Here is an 18639-nt window from a genome sequence, read left to right as displayed (position 1 = left end):
TTCCTTAAAATTCCTTTGCTTTCACGGATATTCATTCTCCAAGTGCTGCTAAGCTCAGGACTACTGGGTTGATCCCGGAGATGAGGTAAGATGGAGCTGAGCTGAAGTCCAAGTCCGTGCCCTTTGTTCCCTTCAAGCGTGGTGCTTTGGATGCCTTGCTGTCCCTCGCTGGTTGGACATTAACTGCACTCACAATGCTGCATGGCTGGCGCTTGTTTGAGCTGCTGTGCTTGGAATGGCCACTGGGAATGCACAGGGAAGCGTAAATCCTTTTGAGCTGTCAGGCTTCACCAGCCATGGGTGGGTGGGGGAGCTGACTTGGCTGACTGCCCTGGCTAATTAAAAATGAAATTTGCTGTTGTCTTCAGATTTTAATTCGTGCTCATCTCTGAGGACGAGTGGAAGCCAGGTCTCCAGGCAGCTGCAGTGAAGTTTCAGAGCTGTCCATACATGGTATTCTAGAACAGGTATGCAGCTTAAAATTTGCTCACAACCCTTGAGTTAAGTATAGAGAAGAATACGCAGAAACTTCTGGCAAAATCTGGGACATGGGCCTGAGTAAGTGATTGTAGGTAAAGTTGCCACATGTGGCCTTAAACTGAAGGAGGGTGGGTTTGGATTGGCTAATGGGAAGAAATTCTTCCCTGTCAGGGGGGTGATGGACTGGAATGGAATTCCCAGAGAAGCTGTGGCTGCCCCATCCCTGGAAGCATTTCAGGCCAGTTTGGATGGGGCTTGGAGCAACCTGGTCTAGTGGAAGTTGTCCCTGCCCTTGGCATGAGGTAGAATTGAGTCAGCTTTGAGGTCCTTTTCAACTCAAATCATTCTGGGATGTTGTGATTTTTACAACAGTTCTCTGCAGAAAAATTTGGAGGGGGGGTTTGTAGCCAGGGCAACCTCACATATCTTTGTTTGTTACTGATGCTGCACTTAAAACTGAATATCTTCCCTGTAGGCTGTGCCTGTGTCACTGGCATTGGCTTTAGGAATGTACAGACTGCTGAGGTTGCAGTGATGAGGAGGTTCTGCACTGTTCTGTGAGGAGATGAGAGGTGGTGCTGGTGTCAGCCCCACGTGGTCCCTGCTGGAGGGACAGTGTCACCCTGGAGAAGCCAGTGGGAGGATGGAAATTAGGGAGGGGAGTAAATGAAATCTAAATATAAACACGCTGCCAGGCCAAGCTTCCACAAGGTCCCACCTACACAAATGATCTGGAATATCCTTCCCTTCTTCACATCCTTCCTGTGGTGCAGGTGAGGAATTACACTCTATTTTTGGAGCCTGTTTTTACTGTTCATCTACTGCCTGCGCTGCCACTACCCAGGCCACCTCCCAAAGACCACTCGCTCACCTTACCATGATCTGAGCTAGGTTTGGAGCTTTTTCTTTGTCAAAGGATTGTGTTCTACCTAGTATTTCATCTGTCTGTAAGTCTGGGAGATCTAAAAAGCAAAATACTGAAGTGGAATCCTTGTGCTTTGCAGGGCAAAAGTCTTACCTTACACCCATGGCTCCTTGAAAGCTCTGCTGCCATGTTTGATCGATCTAAGGTGGGAGCAGACCTGCAGTTCACTTGCCCAGTAATGAGCAATCATTAATGAACAGCTTCAGAGGGAGCCTTTTCATGGAAGGCGTTTGCTGTTGGGTCCTTTGACCTCCTGTACTTTGCACTCTGTTGACAGTTTCTGCCTGTGCTTACACGCCTCCTCTGCAGGTATTCAGATATGAACCTCTAAGTCCCTAAAAGGTCTAAATTTCTGTGGGACAGCTGTGAAATATCTGAGGAAATTAGTGAAATGCAGCCTTTGTACACACAGGCCGTTACACAAAGCTGCTTTTTTAGAAGGCTCCTGAAATATGAAGTTTATGGATGCTTTAAGAACCTTCTGGAACTACTGCTGTATTCCATGCTGATTTCCATCCCCTTTGACTTTCATCCTCTTTCTGTCTCCTGCTGTGCTACTTTTTTCCCAATTCTCTTCCTCCTAAAAATAGGAAATACTCTTCAAGTCCTTCACCTTTGTGCAAACAAAGAAGTAATTTGTTTCAGCATCTAAGCTGACTTGTGGGTTACATGCCTCAGAAAGAAACCAGCGTGATGTGAATCTGCTGCTTCTGGAGACTTGGACTCCAAATATAGCCTGAGTAGGGGAAAGGGCTGAAAATGTGAATACTTGGTTCTTATCCCAGCAGCTCTGCTGCTTTTTCCCAGCAGGATGCATGGCTAGCTGCTTGATTCCCATCCTTACCGTCAAAAATCAGATGCTGGGAGATGTTAAACCGTTATGGGAGCCATTATGAATCATTGAATGGTTTGGGTTGGGAGGACCGTGGGCACACACCTTCCACTAGACCAGGTTTCTTCATGGCCTGTCCAACCTGGCCTCGGACACTTGCAGGGATGGGGCAGCCACAGCTTCTCTGAGCACCCAGTGCCAGAGCTCACCACCCTCACAGGGAAGGATTCCTTCCCAATATCCCATCTCTCCCTCCCTTCTGGCAGTGGGAAGCCATTCCCCTTGTCCTGTCACTCCAGGCTCTTGTCCCCAGTCTCTCTCCAGCTCTCTTGGAGCCAATTTAGGCACAGGAAGGGGCTCTGAGGTCTTAGGCTACACCAGGGTGATGGAGCTGGCAGTCAGTGCCAGCAGTGTGTGCTGGCTTTGATGTGCAGTCAAAGCATCACAGGATTGGGAGTTTTGCTGTCACCAACTCAGATCTGCTGGAGAAGGGCAGTCACTGCTAAGCAGCCAGCTGAAATCTCTTCATAGTGTCTGTTCAGAACAAAAGAATGGGGTTTTTCTTCCAGGAAGACCCAGAAGCTGTGATTCCGCTCAGATGCTGCATGTTGTGCGTGCAGCAGTAACACAGCTCTGCGTGATACAGCAGAACCACCAGAGGGGCCAAAGTGCCCAAGATCAAATCCTTAATTACAGTTGATGTGCGCTAGCTTGCAAGCAGGTAGAGAGGCAAATTCCTGCTGTTCCTTAGGCAGGTTACCAGAGGTTGGAACTGATCTCTGTGGAAAGCATTTGACTTTTAAACAAGGCGCAGCATAGAGCATTTCCTTACCTGCCTGAAAGCGTGACTGTAAATAAGTCAAGTGCACTTGAGGGGTTAGCAAAATACTTTGGGACATTTTCCTGACAGCCTTTTGTTCTTAAATTTGTTCTAGTTCTTGGTGTAATTAATGTGCTGAGTGCTGTCAGGGTGCTTGAGACACTCGATGGCGTGTCAGTGCTGTTTTTCTGCCTGCTGTATTTGCAAGGGGTTCAGCTGATCCATCCATCTAGTTAGCGTGGCATTTCTGAAAATTAATACCCAATAATTCCTCCCTGAACAGCTTGAGGAGGTGCCTGAACTCTTGCTGCCTTTCTCTCCTGAGCTACAAGCCGAATGCTGACCTGCCAGGAACCTTGTAATTCCACGGCACTCATTTTGAAGCTGTTGTGCTAAGTCGTCTGTACCCGTATCTCTGACTGGGGGAAAGCAGAGATTAATTCTGCTGGGTTCGTGGTTTCCTGGCTCAGCTGTGGATGTGCTGCGATGGAGATGCTTTGGCCTCCAGGCTGGTTGGAGCAAGAGAGTGCCAAAGGTTGATGTTGAGTGAGAAATGTGCTTTGCTGAAGTGCTTCATGACAGAATTGAACAATCTCGTTCCTTGTGTGAAGAGATAAGACCTTGTAGGACATGCAGTCAGTCCTCTGGGTAATTCAGGGTGATTTGCTGTGGAACAGTGAGTGTGGAGTTCCTGTGGCTCAGTAAGTAGGGCATGGAGGAGGGGGCAGTAGGTTTCCAGAGTTTCTAGTTTTCTTTTTTAACTTGTTGGACCTTAAATTCACCTTGCTCCTGGAACATTGCCTGTAAATTCTGTCCAGGGATTTTAGTAGCTGATTTTATTGGGGCTGGGAGTAGAAGAGGAGCCTGCCTGGAACCAGAGGCAAGCAGGTTTAGTATAAATGTGATTTTTGTTATTACTGTTTCTTCACACAGGAGCCATGTGTCCAGGCTGAGTGGCAAACCTGGCCTTTTAAAAACAAAATACTGAATGTTCTCATTATCTTGCTGCCTTTGTGAGCTGTAAATAGTGTTAACTGAGCTGTTGGCTGGACAAAGCTACTCCCAGGCCCTCAGGCTGGTCCTGAGGTGCAGTTCCAGTGTGAACATTTGGATGTTGTCACTGCTGACATCACCACTTTATCTGCTTGGTTCTCCTTTGTCTTGGAAACGAGCCCTGGCTCTGATTGCTGAAGGTGTCTTTTGTCTCCTGGAACAAACAAGAAACCAGAGATACCGGGTAGCTTTTTTACAGGCTGGACCCATCCAGCTATGTGGAATGAGTTGGATAACCACGACTGGCTTAGGGAGAACATGGCTCTTCAACCCAGCCTGGGTTTGGCTCATTTTGTGAAGCAGGGATTTTAAGATTTCAAAAGGAATTAATGTCTGGGTCGTGATAAATTTGTATCCCCTGGCACATGAAGGATAACATTTATAGGCTTTGCTAAATTTCACATAGAGATCTGTTCATCCTGAGGGTGCTCAGGCTGTGCAGGTTCTGAGCTGAGCTTTGCAGATGCGGGCTCTGCCATGGACCCTGGTGCCGATTAGAGCTAGTCTTAAGGCTGTGTAAGGCAGAGCTTTGTGCATCGGTGTAACTCGGCTGTGCAATTCCATTACCATAGAATCACAGGTTGGAAAAGCCCCCCCGAGATCCTCAAGTCCAGCTGTTCCCCCAGCACTGCCCAGGCCACGACTAACCCGTGTCCTCAAGTGCCACATCGGCACGGCTTTTAAATCCCTGCAGGGATGGGGACTCCACCACTGCCCTGGGCAGCCTGTGCCAGGGACTCACAACCCTTTGATGAACAACTTTTCCTGATATCCAACCTAAACCTTCTCTTGACACCATTTCCTCCTGTTCTGTCCTGTTCCTTGTGATCAGAGCCCGACCCCCAGCCTGGCTGCGCCCTCCTGTCAGGAAGCTGGAGACAACAAAGTCTCCCTGAGCCTCCTTTTCTCCAGGCTCCCTCAGGCACTCCAGGCCCGTTTGTGTCTCTGGCCCTTCTCCAGGCCCTTCTCCAGGCCCGTTTGTGTCTCTGGGTCCCGCTCCAGGCCTTTCTCCAGGCCTGTTTGTGTCTCCAGGCCTTTCTCCAGGCCTGTTTGTGTCTCCAGGCCTTTCTCCAGGCCCGTTTGTGTCTCTGGGCCTGCTCCAGGCCTTCTCCAGGCCCGTTTGTGTCTCTGGGTCCTGCTCCAGGCATTTCTCCAGGCCTGTTTGTGTCTCCAGGCCTTTCTCCAGGCCTGTTTGTGTCTCTGGGTCCTGCTCCAGGCCTTTCTCCAGGCCTGTTTGTGTCTCCAGGCCTTTCTCCAGACCTGTTTGTGTCTCTGGGCCCACTCCAGGCCCTTCTCCAGGCCTGTTTGTGTCTTCAGGCCCTTCTCCAGGCCCGTTTGTGTCTCTGGGTCCTGCTCCAGGCCTTTCTCCAGGCCTGTTTGTGTCTCCAGGCCTTTCTCCAGGCCTGTTTGTGTCTCCAGGCCTTTCTCCAGGCCTGTTTGTGTCTCCAGGCCTTTCTCCAGGCCTGTTTCCCGTCTCCGGGCCCGCTCCAGCCCCGGAGCGCCGGGGGAGCCCGAGGCCCGCAGCGCTGTGGCCGGCAGAGGGCGCGGGGGCCCGGGTGAAAGGAGCTCCGGAGGGACGGGACACGGGGAACGGCTTCCCACTGCCCGATGGATGGGATGTTGGGAAGGAATCCTTCCTGCCCTGTGAGCGTGGGGAGCCCTCCGTGAGCACAGGGTGCCCAGAGAGGCTGTGGCTGCCCCACCCCTGCCAGTGTTCAGGGCTTGGAGCAAGCTGGTCTGGTGGAACGAGATGAGTTTGAAAGGTGCCTTTCAACTCGAACCATTCTAGAATTTTGTGGATTGCATTTCTGTAGGAGATTTCTCCCCTCCCTTCCCATTTTTGGGGGGCAGGGGGGTAAAAGAGACAAAACCATGACGGTGCTGTGGACATTTGCTTTCACAGGCGCTGCGGTGGAGTCAGATTTGGCACCGCGTTGGGCTTAGTGCCAGCACAACAACACTGGCCTAATTGGAATAGCGCAGCCTCCCGCTGCACTTGAAAGGTAGAATTTAATAGTGCTCTGCACTCCATGAAACAAAATAAAACCGTATAAAAACACGTCCCGGTTCCTGTGCTCTCTTCCCCCGCGCTGTCTGAAGCAGCTCTGTGTACTGTTTGCTTTGTGTGCTTTCCCTTTCCTTCCCCAGCCCCTCTGCACTGAGGGACTCGTTTCCAAGGTGAGGTGAGCAGCGAGTCATGGCTTGGCAAGGAAAAATCTCTCCTGGAGGCTCTGCGGTGATCCGGGCTGGCCGTAGCTCTGCTCTTAGATCAACCCCCTCTCCCCAGGAAGGCAGAGTTAGGCAGGGATCTGGGGCTGAACCTTGATCTTTGAGACGATTATACCCAGCCTTTGTTATGTTTTTTGTTGAAATTCAACCAAAATGACGAAAAACCTGCCCTGCCCCACTCCCCCCCCCAGCTCCTCCGTCTTAACATTAAATCTTGGAAACTAAAGTGGTGATTAGGAAAGTAAACAGGGTGCCTTCCTGCAGGGAAGGCAGGAGTTTGTTCTGCCCAAGCATTGTAGGTTGCAGGGGTTAAATTACATTTTGTTTTGAGGGAGGAAAAGAAAATCTCTCCAAGTAATTAACTTAAGATGCTGAGGCTAATGAAGGGGCTTTCAAGGCTGGGACTTGTTGGGGGGGTGATGGGAATCCCCTGCTGAATCAATGACATTAGGGCTGTAGGAGTGATTCCACAATTATTAAGCTGAAATGATGTCAAACATGAAGTTAATCCTGTTATCTCTCAGATACTGAGCAAACGGAGTGCTCTGGATAACTCTAATGGGATTATGTGAGTCAGTCTGGCACCCTTGCCCTGTTCAGGGCTTTTCCTTAAGTTCCTTTTCAGGATAACGAATTGATCAGGCTTCCTAGAGTTAATGTTGGGAGGTGCTATCTGGGGCAGTGTGTTGCAGCAGTGCTGGGGGTTTTTTTGTTTTTTTTTTTTTAATGAGTTTGATCATGAACCCTGTTGCTTCCTGAAGCCATTTACTCCTCCACAGGAAGGATCCCTTAAGCCCATCCCTAAACAGATGCTTAGGAAAAGAACTGAAGAACAAGGACAGTTTAAAAGGAGACTTCCCTGTGTCAGACCTTCCTGGCATCAGGGATCTGCCATTGAGTGAGATGATGCCATTCTGTGATGGAGACTATTCTGGGCTGTCATATTTGCAGAGAATAATTAGTTCTGGCTTGAAAATCACGTTTTGCATCCACGGTAGCCTGCGGTGATTGCTCTAAACACAAGTAACTGGTGGCGTGCTTAAAAGGGATTATCTCGAGCTTGGTTTTAAGCAGTTGCATAAATTGCAAGGTAACCATTGTCAGAAAAACCCAGGAACCAAAACGATGCTGTAAGGAGGACAGAAGAGCCACAGTGCATGTTCAGTCTCTGGCTGTGATCATTACAGATGGGGTTGTTTTCCTGTTGGGCACAGACCTCCAGGCTGTACCGACCTGAATTCTGTGCAGGGTTTGAATGAGCTGGAACTGTGTTGGCGTTGTCACTACCAAGCTGCAACAGTGGTTGGAGCAGCACAAAACACAGTGACAGCACACGAACATGTACAGTGGAGAGGTGAAGCCCTAAATCCCAGTGAGAACTAGAATTTGGCTTTCAGAGTCATGGAAAATGTTTTTCTGTGGTCATTTAGCACTAAACTAGGCCTCTTGGTTTCAGCATCACCAGAGTATAGGAGTGATGCTTATAACACCCACTAAATGAGCAGATGCTTTTGTTCCAAACCAGAAAATTCCATAAATACAGGAAAGTTCTGTTATTAAAGGATCAGTCAGCTTTTAGTTTCCAAGCTTTGATTATCTTTTTTTTTTTTTTTTAAAGGGCTGATCTTGTTAAGAACTCCAGATTTTTTATTTTTTTTTTTTTTGGTGAGGTTTTATCTTTATTCTTTTCTGTTCCCTTGAGGAAGGTGAGAATTGTTTTGGAAGATCCAAGGAGCTCATTTACTGCAGAAACAGGCTTCAGGGTTGCTAATGACAAAGTGTCTGGGCTGTCTCAAAGAGGGCACACAGAGGAGGTGGGGCTGGCATAGCCAAGGGGCCACCTGGGATTTGGGGCCAGTTTGAGTGCCCAGAGGCCAGCCAGGCCTGCTGTTGATAAGGTGACAGATTTAGATGGCATCACACTAACCTGTAATTCCAGGGACCTCAGGGGATAATTCACACAGCAAAGGAGTCAGCACCTTCCGCGAGCTTTTTGAGATGGAAATTCAGCACAAGAAAAAATTCCTGGTTTCAAAATGCACAGGGAACAGTTTAATACTTGTGTTTATGCACCATAATTTTGCATGCCACACATTTGCTCTAAGGTATCCTTGCTATAACTGCTCTTGAAGAATACTCTTACTGGAGCCACTTTTCATTCCTGGAACATGGTCTGATGGAGGAGGCACAGACCATTGATAAATTAGTTAATTGAGACATTTTCCACTGGTTTTCTCAGTGACTTCTCCTTGAATTTCTTGTAGATCTTGCTCATTCTTCCTGCAAGCTGAAAACCCATGAGCTTGGGTTTTGGTGCTCCTCGGTCTGGCGTGTTCTGGATTTTGAGGAGGTGGATTTTGGTGGATGCCACACTGGGGAGTTTTTACTGATACCTGTAAGATCTTTCTAATCAGCCACATTCCCTTTTTGAGCATTTGGAAGTGCCTCATGGAGCCCTGGGATGTGGAGTGGAGCTCTTCAGCTGCCTAATCTCTGCCATCACATCATTCTTTGATCCTAGCCTGCATCTCAAGGTGTTTAACTCAGGTGTGAGGCTCCCAAAGACTGCCCTGGGCAGGAAAGGGGTGAATCCTCCTCTGTCAGTCCTGCTGGTGTGTGGGTTATCTGCATCCAAGCGAAGGTGGGACTGCAGCTCCCATTAGGCCAGCTGGAAGCTTGTTAGCTGACATACTTGAAATAGTCCTGTGATATAACTCTGCAGAATTTTTCTGGGAGGGTGAGTAAATATTTGAGGAGCTCATTCTTGCTGTGCTCTGGGTTATTCCAACGGGAGGGTTTGAGCTGCTGTTTTGAAGCCCCTCCTTGGTGGTCTGTGGTGGCTGTGCTGGGCTGTGCTCACAGCTCTTGCTGCCCTCCTTTAATTTATTGCTTTTGATTCTGGTCTTCACAGTGTGAGAAAGACAAGAAGCTACTGGAGAGGGTCCAGTGGAAGCCACAGAGATCAGTGGTCTGGAGCATTTCTCTCACGAGCAGAGGCTGTGGGAGCTGGGTCTGCTTAGTCTGGAGAGGAATGAGAGGGGATCCCATCAATGAACAACTGGGGACAGTGGGAGTGTCCCTGCCCAGGGCAGGGGGATTGGGAGTCGATGATCTCTAAGGTCCATTCCAACCCCTTAACACTCTGTGAGTCTATGAAATATCTCTGAGGGGTATGAGAGGGTGGTGCCCAGGGACAGGACAAGGAGCAATGCCCGTAAACTAAAACACAAGTTCCACCTCAACACGAGGAAGAGCTTTTTTCCATGAGAGCGGCAGAGCCCTGGAACACCTGCCCAAGGAGTCTCCCTCTCTGGAGCCATTCCAACCCCACCTGAATGCGCTCCTGTGTCGCCTGCTTTGGGTGACCCTGCCTTGGCAGGCAGTTGGACTGGGTGACCTCCAGAGATCCCTTCCAGCCCCGCCTCTGCTGTGATTCTGTGCACTGAACCCCGTTTCCTGGCGGCAGCAGTGCCTGTGGCAGTGCTCCCGCTGCGGCCCCACGTCCAGACTTGCTGAGTGGGAGCAGAGGGGAGCGTTGTTTGAGCCTTGCAAACGATCTTCGGCCGCTTGTGGTGCTGCTTGCTCCTAAATAAGGCTGCTGCTGGTGCTCTGCAGACACAGGATGAAGGGAATGAGGTGAAACGAGGAATCTGGGAATGTGTGAAGGGTTGTTTCTTCAAGAGGGGGAGCAACTCAGGGAGAAATATCTTCCTACAAGGTTAGGATCAGCTGTACCTTCAGAGCTGTTGGTGTTATCTCATCTCTTGTCGTTTCCTTTAATTATATGAAAAGACCTTGACACTGTAAACAATTCCCATGGCATTGTCCCTGCACTCGTGTGAGTCAGTGCAGCAAGCAAACAGTGTTTGGTTTGGAGGGAGCCAAGGTCTGTAGGGTTTGGGACACAATCATCCTCTCTGATTTTTGTGCTTTCTTCATGGATGGCTCTCAGTGCCTGTGGCTGCCACCACCTTGTTTTCCCAAGTTCTCTTGGTACTGGCAGAAAACAGGAGCATCTGGGATTGGGATTTCAGGACAAGTTTAAGGGGGCAGGTGGAGTGCTCTCATTTTGTTTGCAGCTCCTTTGGGCCTCCATAATTCTCCCCCCAGTTCCAAAGGGGAGGAAGGGGATTTTACACAGCACAGCCCCAGCACTGCCTTGTTCACACGAGCAGCAATGTTTTACTCATCGTGTTTCCATCTTCGGCCTCGCTGCTGCTCGGAGATACCTTGGTGGTTGAGCAAGAGTCAATATTTGGAGTTGACTCCCTGTCTTGCTGATGGCTCTTGTCTGGGTGTGACCTGAGGTCTGGCCATGCCACTGCTTAGGGTGGCCCATGGTAGGTCTGTGAAACATAATTTGGGCAGATGCACTTCCTAAAGCGTTATCTCGTTCCTTAAATAGAGAAAAAAGCTTGTATCAACATGAATCACAGAGTTGATAAACTGGAATGGTTCCTCTTGGAGCTGTCTTCTTGTATTGGGCAAATATTTATCCACATTGTTTCCAAAGGCATATTTGTGCAATAGAAGGAGGTCAGACCTGTAATTACCTGTTAGATTTACTCTGGCAGAAATGGCTTGTAAAAACACAGTACGACTGAAAGGAAGCTTTTAAACCTTCCCTCTGTGTGTGAACCTAAGGCTGTGGTTTAAAATTTCAAATTTTATGAGGGTTTTCAGCTGCAAGGGTACAGAAGGTATTTTCCTTGCTGAATTTAAGTGCCCCGAGTGAAACCGATCCGCCCTTTCTTTTCACTTCGGACCTGTGGCGGGGAATTTGGGTTTCTCTTCCAACTGTATCTGCGGGAGGTGATCAGAAGCTGAGGTTGTGTGCCAGACTTGCCTTGCATTTTAATCAGGAGCTCCTCGCCTAGTCAATAATTAAAACAGAGCAGGTGCGGTGGGGAAATTGGGTGTTCCCCAAAAAACGAAACCAAGGCGCTTTTGTAAGTCTCCCTGAGCAGAGCCGTGCGAGTGAGGGGCGGTAGGATGCCCTGGCACTGCCTGGCTCATGCAGTAATTTGGAAAAAATGTGACTTCAGACTGCAGAGCTGCAGGTGTTGAAGGATAATTTGGATTATTGGTGTGGCTGCTGCAAGCCCCTTGGGTTGGCAGAGCAAAGGTGTTTTTTTGCTGCAGTTTCAGCAGGGGTATGAAGAGCAAATGCATTTACTGAGATTTTTGTGGAACGTTTAAAAGAGGAATCAACTTTTACAGAGAAATCTTGCTGCCTTTCTTTTCAGTTACTGAGTGAGCAGAGAAGCTTGCAGCTGGAGTTTGACATCTTGAAGGATTAGAGGTAGGAAGAGAAATTTGGGATCATGAGTCTGTGAACCTTAACCTATACACTGAAGACTAACTTAGACTTAAATATAGTCCCACCTCTGAGGGTTAATTGCAATTTAAATCTGAGTGTAGAGGTTTCATATTTGCTGATATTCTTGCTGTTAGCTTGCAGTTTCCAGTGTTGTGCTTAACAGAGTTTGTCCCATTGGTTTTATAGGTGGCATAGATGTACTTTGCTGGAGGACTTGTTTATGTTGCATAATGTCTGCACAAAGCTGTAAAGTCTTAGGAGTTAGGTTTGTCCTGTGAGGCTGTCTGTGATGGATGTGATTTTTGCAGCAGCCACTCGCTTGGGAAGAACACTGTGTGCTGTGTTGGGCCAGCCCTAAAAGCTCGTGCTGGGCAGTGCTTGGGAAGGAGGGGAATATATCTTGATTTCCTTCATCCCTATGTTTTGAAGCGAGGAGCCTCAGGTGATGTCAGTTTATACATTTCTCCCTGAGTATCTTGAGTTTTTGCTGCAGGAAAGGGTTAAACAAGAGTTAAGTTAAATGCCATTCCTGTTTCTTCTCTAAACAATGCAATAATTAATGTAATCTTCTTCTCCGTGTTTTTGCTTAACGCGTTCCTAATAATGTAGCTGGAAGTGGCAGATGGGTATCCTGCCTCTCTTAATGCTTCCCTGTTGGGAATGCACTGATGCTTTGCTGGAATGTGTCCTGTATGTGTGCTTCCTTTGGCTTCTGACCAGGCTTTCTTTTAATGCTGCTTCAAGGTGCTCCGAAAAGTTCATCGGCTTTGGAGTTTCCCTCGCCTCGAGATGGCGAAGCCATGAATCACCATAGTGATCAAATTAGGGTTAGTCAAGTTAGCCAAGATGTGACTGAATCTTTAATTTTGTCAAGATGGCATTCCTCAGCATTCCCTCTCCAGTAAACAAGAAAATATTTGGCCTGTGCTGTAATTGCAGGGAGTGGTGAGGAGGCATTGATGGTGACACTTTTCCAGTACTGGCTAAAACTTGCTTTGATGGAAGTTGTATCTCCCCTGGAAAACAAGGCTGTGGGGGTATTTTTGCCTTAAGCTCCTCTGGGCCCAGAGCCCAGTTTAAATTAGGATTTTTTGAGCCCGTTCCCCGTGACAGTGGAGCGATTCCCTGTGTCCCAGCCACGTGCAGGGCTGCCCAGGAGCGTGGCCTCACCTTCCCGCAGGTGGGGCTGGGAGCGCTGTCAGTCAGCTCCTTGGCACGGCAATCCCTGCCTCCAGCTGTGCTCCGTGGTGGTCAACATCTGGACTGCTGTGGGACGTGACACGTTCACCTTCCCTGATGCCAGCACCAAGGCCCTGGCGTGCCGGACCTGCTGCCCTTGGCTGCGGTGGAGCACCGTGCCCACTGACTGCTGGGGACAGCGGGACTGAAGTGCTCTGGGAAATAGGAGTTTCCCTCTTGGAAATGTCACGGGAAGCATGAAGGAAGTCACGTGGTGCAGGAGCAGTTCGCTCCCGTTTGTCTCATCTGAACCATCAAAGCCTTGCAGGACCCAAACAATGCGATGCCAGCTGCTTTATAAATAACCCATTTTCCACTTGCACGCCAAATTTGATTCCGTGTGAGGAGACAGGAAGAGCGTCACGTTGTGTTCGTTTGTTCGGAGTGACTCCCTGGCGTCTGCTCCTGTTCCCCCTGCTCTGCTGCCCTCAGTGTGGGAGCACAGCCCGGAAAGGTTCATCTCTCCAGGCAGCTCTTAGGTGTACATAAAGGATTTTTTTTCATTTTCTTGTTCTTCCAAAGGCTGGAAACAAAAACTGTGGTGAAACCAAGCCGATGAGAGGGCTGGAGCACCTTCTGTGAGGAAAGGCTGAGGGAGCTGGGGTTGTTCAGCCTGGAGGAGAGAAGCTCCGGGGTGACCTAATGGTGGCCTTTCAGTACCTGAAGGGAGCCTGCAGGAAAGGTCGAGACAGAACATTCCAAGGGCCTGGAGTGACAGGGGAATGGCTTCAAACTGACAGAGAATAGGGTTAGACGGGGTACTGGGGAGAAATTCTTCTCTGTGAGAGTGACGAGGGAGTGGAATGGATTTCCCAGAGCAGCTGTGGCTGCCCCTCGCTGGAAGTGTCCAGGCCAGGTTGGATGGGGCGTGGAGTAATCTGATAGGGTGGAAGGTGTCCCTGCCCATGGCAGGGGTGAAATGAGATGGACTTGAAGGTCCCTTCCAACCCAAACCATTCTGTGATTCAGTGAAACACGTCCAGAGTCGTGGATGTGTTTCATTGCCGCTTTTTCTCCTCCCTACCTAGTGAGGTGGTCCCTGTGAGGGTTTTAGTGGGTGCATCTCCCCCAGTGGAAGAACTTTAGAGGCCCCGTAGCTCCTGCCGAGTCTCTGGTGATGAGCTCTGAAGGAAAACGCCCAGTATCACTGGTTTTAAATAGCTCCATCAGCAGGGATGGGGGAATGCCAGAGTCCTTTTTAATGTTCCTGTGGCTGAATCATGGAACACAAATGCCTGAGTCACCGCGGGTGAATGCGGCATTTCACGTCGGTGTGAACCAGGATGTGAACAACACTGGCTTTATGAGAGGAGCTAATATTGGGCTCATTATGGCTTTCATTAGATTTTACAGTGAAACAATCCAGAAGAGATCCTTTTACAATGTATATAAACAGATTATTAACATGGAAATGCCAGGGGTTTAATGGGATGCTGGGCTGGATGGAGAGGAAATGAAACTTCAGAAGAAGGCCAAGTACCCCGTGTTTGAGTGTTTACTGCCTGTCTTTTTATTTCAGCCATCTGCCTCTCCTTAAATCACACAAAAATTTCGTGTAACTGGCGTTTCTTCGTTACTATATTTTAAAAGGAAATGCTGAAGGGACAATCAGCTGTTTCCCATTTTGCTCTCTCTTTGCTATTCCAAGTTTTTCATCTTAAAAAAGTTGTCACCTGTCCCTGAGGAGTAAAACGGTTGCTCTGGTTTCTTCTGGTTGCTGTGCAGCAAAGTCAGATGGCTTTTCTCATTATTATGGGAATTTTTGCCATTTATTACTTTTCCTTGCTTAAAATGTGGGTTTTCTTTTATTCTGGATGTCCAGTAGGACAAGAGCAGGTTGCTTTGTCCCGTATTTTTTTCCAGTGGTAAAACCAAAGCCCTGTGGAAGCAGAGGGTTTCTTAGGAGCCACTCTCATGCTCTGACCTCAGGCTGGAGTTGAGGCAGGAGCATTTTTTGGCTTTCTGTTTTCTGGGACAGAATTTGCACCTTTCCTTCCAGAGCTGGAACTGAAGGATGGACTGATGGGTTTTTCTGGCCATGAATTCCCTTGAAAATAACGATGCTGGTGTTACTTTTGGATTTGTGCTGTTTCGTGCACGTTGTCAGCTGTTTCCTGGTAGAGTTTTGCTTTCCCCCCCAAAAGAAGAGAGAGTTGTGGCTGGTACTCCTGAATGATGCTTAAGTCCGGAGCCAGCTGCAGTTTCAAACACAGATTTTTATCTCTTTGCTCCTTGAGCACCACAGCCCTGACTTTCAGGAGGAAATATTAATGCTTCTGGTACAACCATTGCCAAACCTTGTTATTCTCTCTGTGATGGTCTTTGAGGCCTGAGGAAGGATACAGAAATGGGAAGGACCCTATTTCACAGCCTGGAGGAACAGTTCCTGTGCAGCACCAGGACCTGAGTAACTGTTGTGCATCTTGGGCTGCAGCTGCTGGGAATTTAAATCTGCTTATTTAAATATCTTTTTAATTGAAATTTAGGGCAATGTGTCACATTTCACAAATGTAGAAATAAAGGGTCAAGGATATGATTGTGCTGCTGTGCTTTAACAATTTACTACGTGTCATCTGTTCTGCAGCAGAGCTTTGTGCACTTTGAATTCACAGCAAATGCCAGTGACTTGAATTCTTTAGAAGCCAGGCAGGTCTGTTCTGTGGCATTCCCCAATGCAGGAATGTTTTTTCCAGACCTCCTTCCAAGCTGGGCAGCTAATTTACAGACTCGGGGGAAATCTTCCTGCCTTTATCTCTGACCTTTATGGGTCTCTGCTAGATGGCAGCAAATAGAAACTGCTTTAAAAATGGCTTTTTCTTTGCTTCTAAGCAAAAAGTCTTCAGTGAGGTGGAGCGTTCCTGGGAATCGGGATGTTCATTGCTCACAGCCAGAGCTCAGGCGCGGAGATGTCCGTGGTGGGAGTTGGAGAAGAGCAACACTTCCAGGAATGCCCACGTGCCCTGCTCGAGGGAGGACAGTGGTATTCGCTGTCCTCCTCCCTGGCTCCGCTCATCCCCTGCTCCTCCACCTGTTCCTGCTGTCTGTGGGACGAGGGTCACGTGCCTGGCAGCAGGGATGGAGGACAAGCACCACGCAGGTGGAGAAGGTGCGCGAGTGTTCTCCTTCCTCCTGTGTTCCTGTGGCTCCGCTTTGGTTGGGGAGTGGATTTGCAAGTTGCCCAGTGGCGCGTTTAGTGTGTTAGCGGGGCAGCCAAGAGCACCAAGGTCTTTGTGGTGTGTTTGTGGCTCAGGTGAGGTGTTAAAGAATTTTAGAACTACCCCTTGTCCTGTTTTGGGGTATGTTTTTCTAGCGCTGCATCCCCCCATCCGTGGGTCTGGGAACAGCAGTCCCACAGCGTTTGCTCCGGGCACTGTGCAGCATTGATTGTTCCCAGCTGCACCAGCCAAAATCGACAATCTTGGAGCTGGTTGTTTCCCAGAATAGAAGATTTTCCAATTGGGATTGCTGCCTGGGTAGTATTCAGTCATACTGAAGTCCTCCTTTTGCTGGCCCAACAAGGACAGGGACACCGAGTGCTGCAGCAGATCCTGTTGTTTAAAACGTCTCCTACGCTGGGGAAAAACCAACCTAGATGTGTCACATGGGGTCAGGTTCCTGATTTAAATCCTTTTTATGCTGCAGCAAATTCCTTTATATTTTTGAAAATTGCTTTTCCTTTTTCTCTGAACTATGATTGAGCTTTTGGATGCTTAAAGATTTTCCTGCTCCTCTGTTGTAGGGCATACAGGGAAAACGAGCTGTAGGTTCACAGAAGTCCTAACCCAAATTTTAATCATGAATTAAGGAATCCAAATGGACATATTTAAACTGTGGAGATGTTTTATTGTGAGGGAAATGGCTGAGGGGGATGTTGGTTACCTTAACCATCAAGCCGTGACCCATGAATAGAAACTAAACTTTTACTTCCCTTGTTAAATTTAAATTTTCCATTGTTAAATTTAAATTACGCGAGAAGACACGCTTCCTGGTAAAGCGTGGAGAGGGGAATTGCATGAAATTGTATTTTTATGATATATTTGGCTAGATGCATATCAATTCAGGCTGTCTTTGAAATTCCCTTTGCTCGGGGGTGATGCAGCTCCCACGGCTGTCTCATCCCTGACTGCCTTCGTTTGTGTTTAGCTGGCACAGGTAGGCTGTAAATTCCTTGATCCCATTTTGGGAGGTGAAACCCCCTGGGTGTGTTACCGTGCAGGGAATTCTCCAAGCACATCCCTTGGAAAAACACTCTTTTCTCCTCGCTCCCAGCTCTTCTCTCTTCTTGCTGAACTGGATGCGAGGAAGGAGCGAGAGGGGTGTTGATAATTTGGATTGTGCAGCTAAGTGGCTGGATCTTGGCTGGCTGTCTCCTCCCCTTCCTGAGCTTCGGCCCTAGCCAGCTCGGCTCTGGAATGACAGGCATTCCTGCGTGAAGGGAGCTGGCACAGACACCTATTTATGAGAATCAAGTGCCCAGCCATGGGGGACAGGGAGAGCAGGACCTGTGCTGGACCATCGGACACCGGAGCCATGGCCTGAGAGTTGGGAGTCGCCTCACTCGCCGGGCTCTTTCCTCATCTGAAGCGTGGATTGATCATTTTAAAGGCTTGAAGCGTTCTCAGCGCGGACTTTTCCTCTTTTCCCCTCCCACCTCCTCCCGGAGAGCTGCTCTGAGCGGAATCTCATGGGGCAGCCGCACTTCTCCAGACCGGTAAATCCAGGTGCTTTCGGTGAGTAATGGAGGGCAGGGGAGACCAGGGAGCTTTGGGGCTGCAGCACTGCAGGTGAAACGGAGGAGTTGGGAGCAGTGGAATGTGGAACTTGTGTAACCTGCGCCCAGCTGGGGAGAGAAACCAGAGAAATAACTCTATTTCCTTCCTTCCTCTTGCTTACTTCACGTGTAATCACTGTGCAGCATGTTCTCTGCTCTTCAGACAGGCTCCGAGCTGCTGTTTGAAGGGACAGCCTCTGGCTGGCATGGATTCAGGGATACCACCTTTGCAAAGCACTTGGACAGTGGGAAAGTTCACCTTTGTGGGGCAGGAGTCAGCCCCGAGAGCGAGCCTAGACCAAAGCCACCAAGGATTGCCTCCTTGTGACTGATGTCACCCAGCTTTTTGGGGCAGCTCTGGCAGCTTCGGGGGGAGAAGGGCTTGGCAATAATCTCCCCGCTTGTTTTCCCTCTCCGCTGCGAGGTATCTCAGTAACAGGCTGGAGAAAACACAACTGTGTTCAGCCGTAGGAGCAGCTCCGCTTCGCGAGCGCTGTGTGGGGTCAGTGTGACTCCAGGTCTGTCCTGGGTGCTGTTCCCAGCACTGGCTTTGAGGAGACTCTCCACAGCCCGCTGTTGCCTTTCATATTCCCACTCGCTGTTAGCTGGCTGGGCTCAGTTGTTCACCCTCACCTGTAAAGTGGAGTTTTCTGATTTTTAGAGAAGAAACTGACATTGGCAGACAGAGAGCATACTCAAGATACAGAGTGTTATTTTCTTTATTTTTCACTTCTATAACTTTGACGCTATCAAGGATTTCTAGGGCTCAGATGAAGCCAGTGATTCTTTTCCCCACCACCACCAGATCACTCCAGCCAGTCTTGTTCAAGAGTTGCTAAAAATAAAGTGATAGAATGGAAGGGAGAAGTAAAACTTCAGTTATCTTTGAACTGTAGAGATTAACAGCATCTTCTGCTTGGATTTATTCATTGTTAGAAGCCAACCTTGGGCTCCTTCTCTCATCAAACAC

At 48.8% G+C, this 18639-nt stretch overlaps 1 protein-coding gene across 13 annotated transcripts in view; it reads left to right on the top strand.

Moving 5' to 3' along the window:
- The window catches only part of PHACTR4 (phosphatase and actin regulator 4), a 64703-nt gene that overhangs the window by 25138 nt on the left and 20926 nt on the right, over positions 1–18639 (top strand). For 3 of the 13 annotated variants that reach the window (XM_040086207.2, XM_058423565.1, XM_040086211.2), the window contains one exon: positions 369–467. The exons of 5 other annotated variants lie outside the window; for them this stretch is intronic. Coding sequence is in view for 2 of the 8 variants with exons in the window: in XM_040086202.2 (XP_039942136.1) it covers positions 17583–17628 (46 nt within the window). In the remaining 6 variants the exon portion in view is untranslated. Of the gene's footprint in view, positions 1–43; positions 86–368; positions 468–11585; positions 11642–17315; positions 17629–18639 lie in introns of those variants that run through there. 5 more of the 13 variants (XM_058423566.1, XM_058423567.1, XM_058423568.1 and 2 more) reach the window with 5 other exon arrangements.

Source organism: Hirundo rustica, chromosome 25, assembly GCF_015227805.2.
Source record: "Hirundo rustica isolate bHirRus1 chromosome 25, bHirRus1.pri.v3, whole genome shotgun sequence".
Lineage (NCBI taxonomy): Eukaryota > Metazoa > Chordata > Aves > Passeriformes > Hirundinidae > Hirundo > Hirundo rustica.
This window is presented reverse-complemented; position numbering and strand designations above follow the sequence as displayed.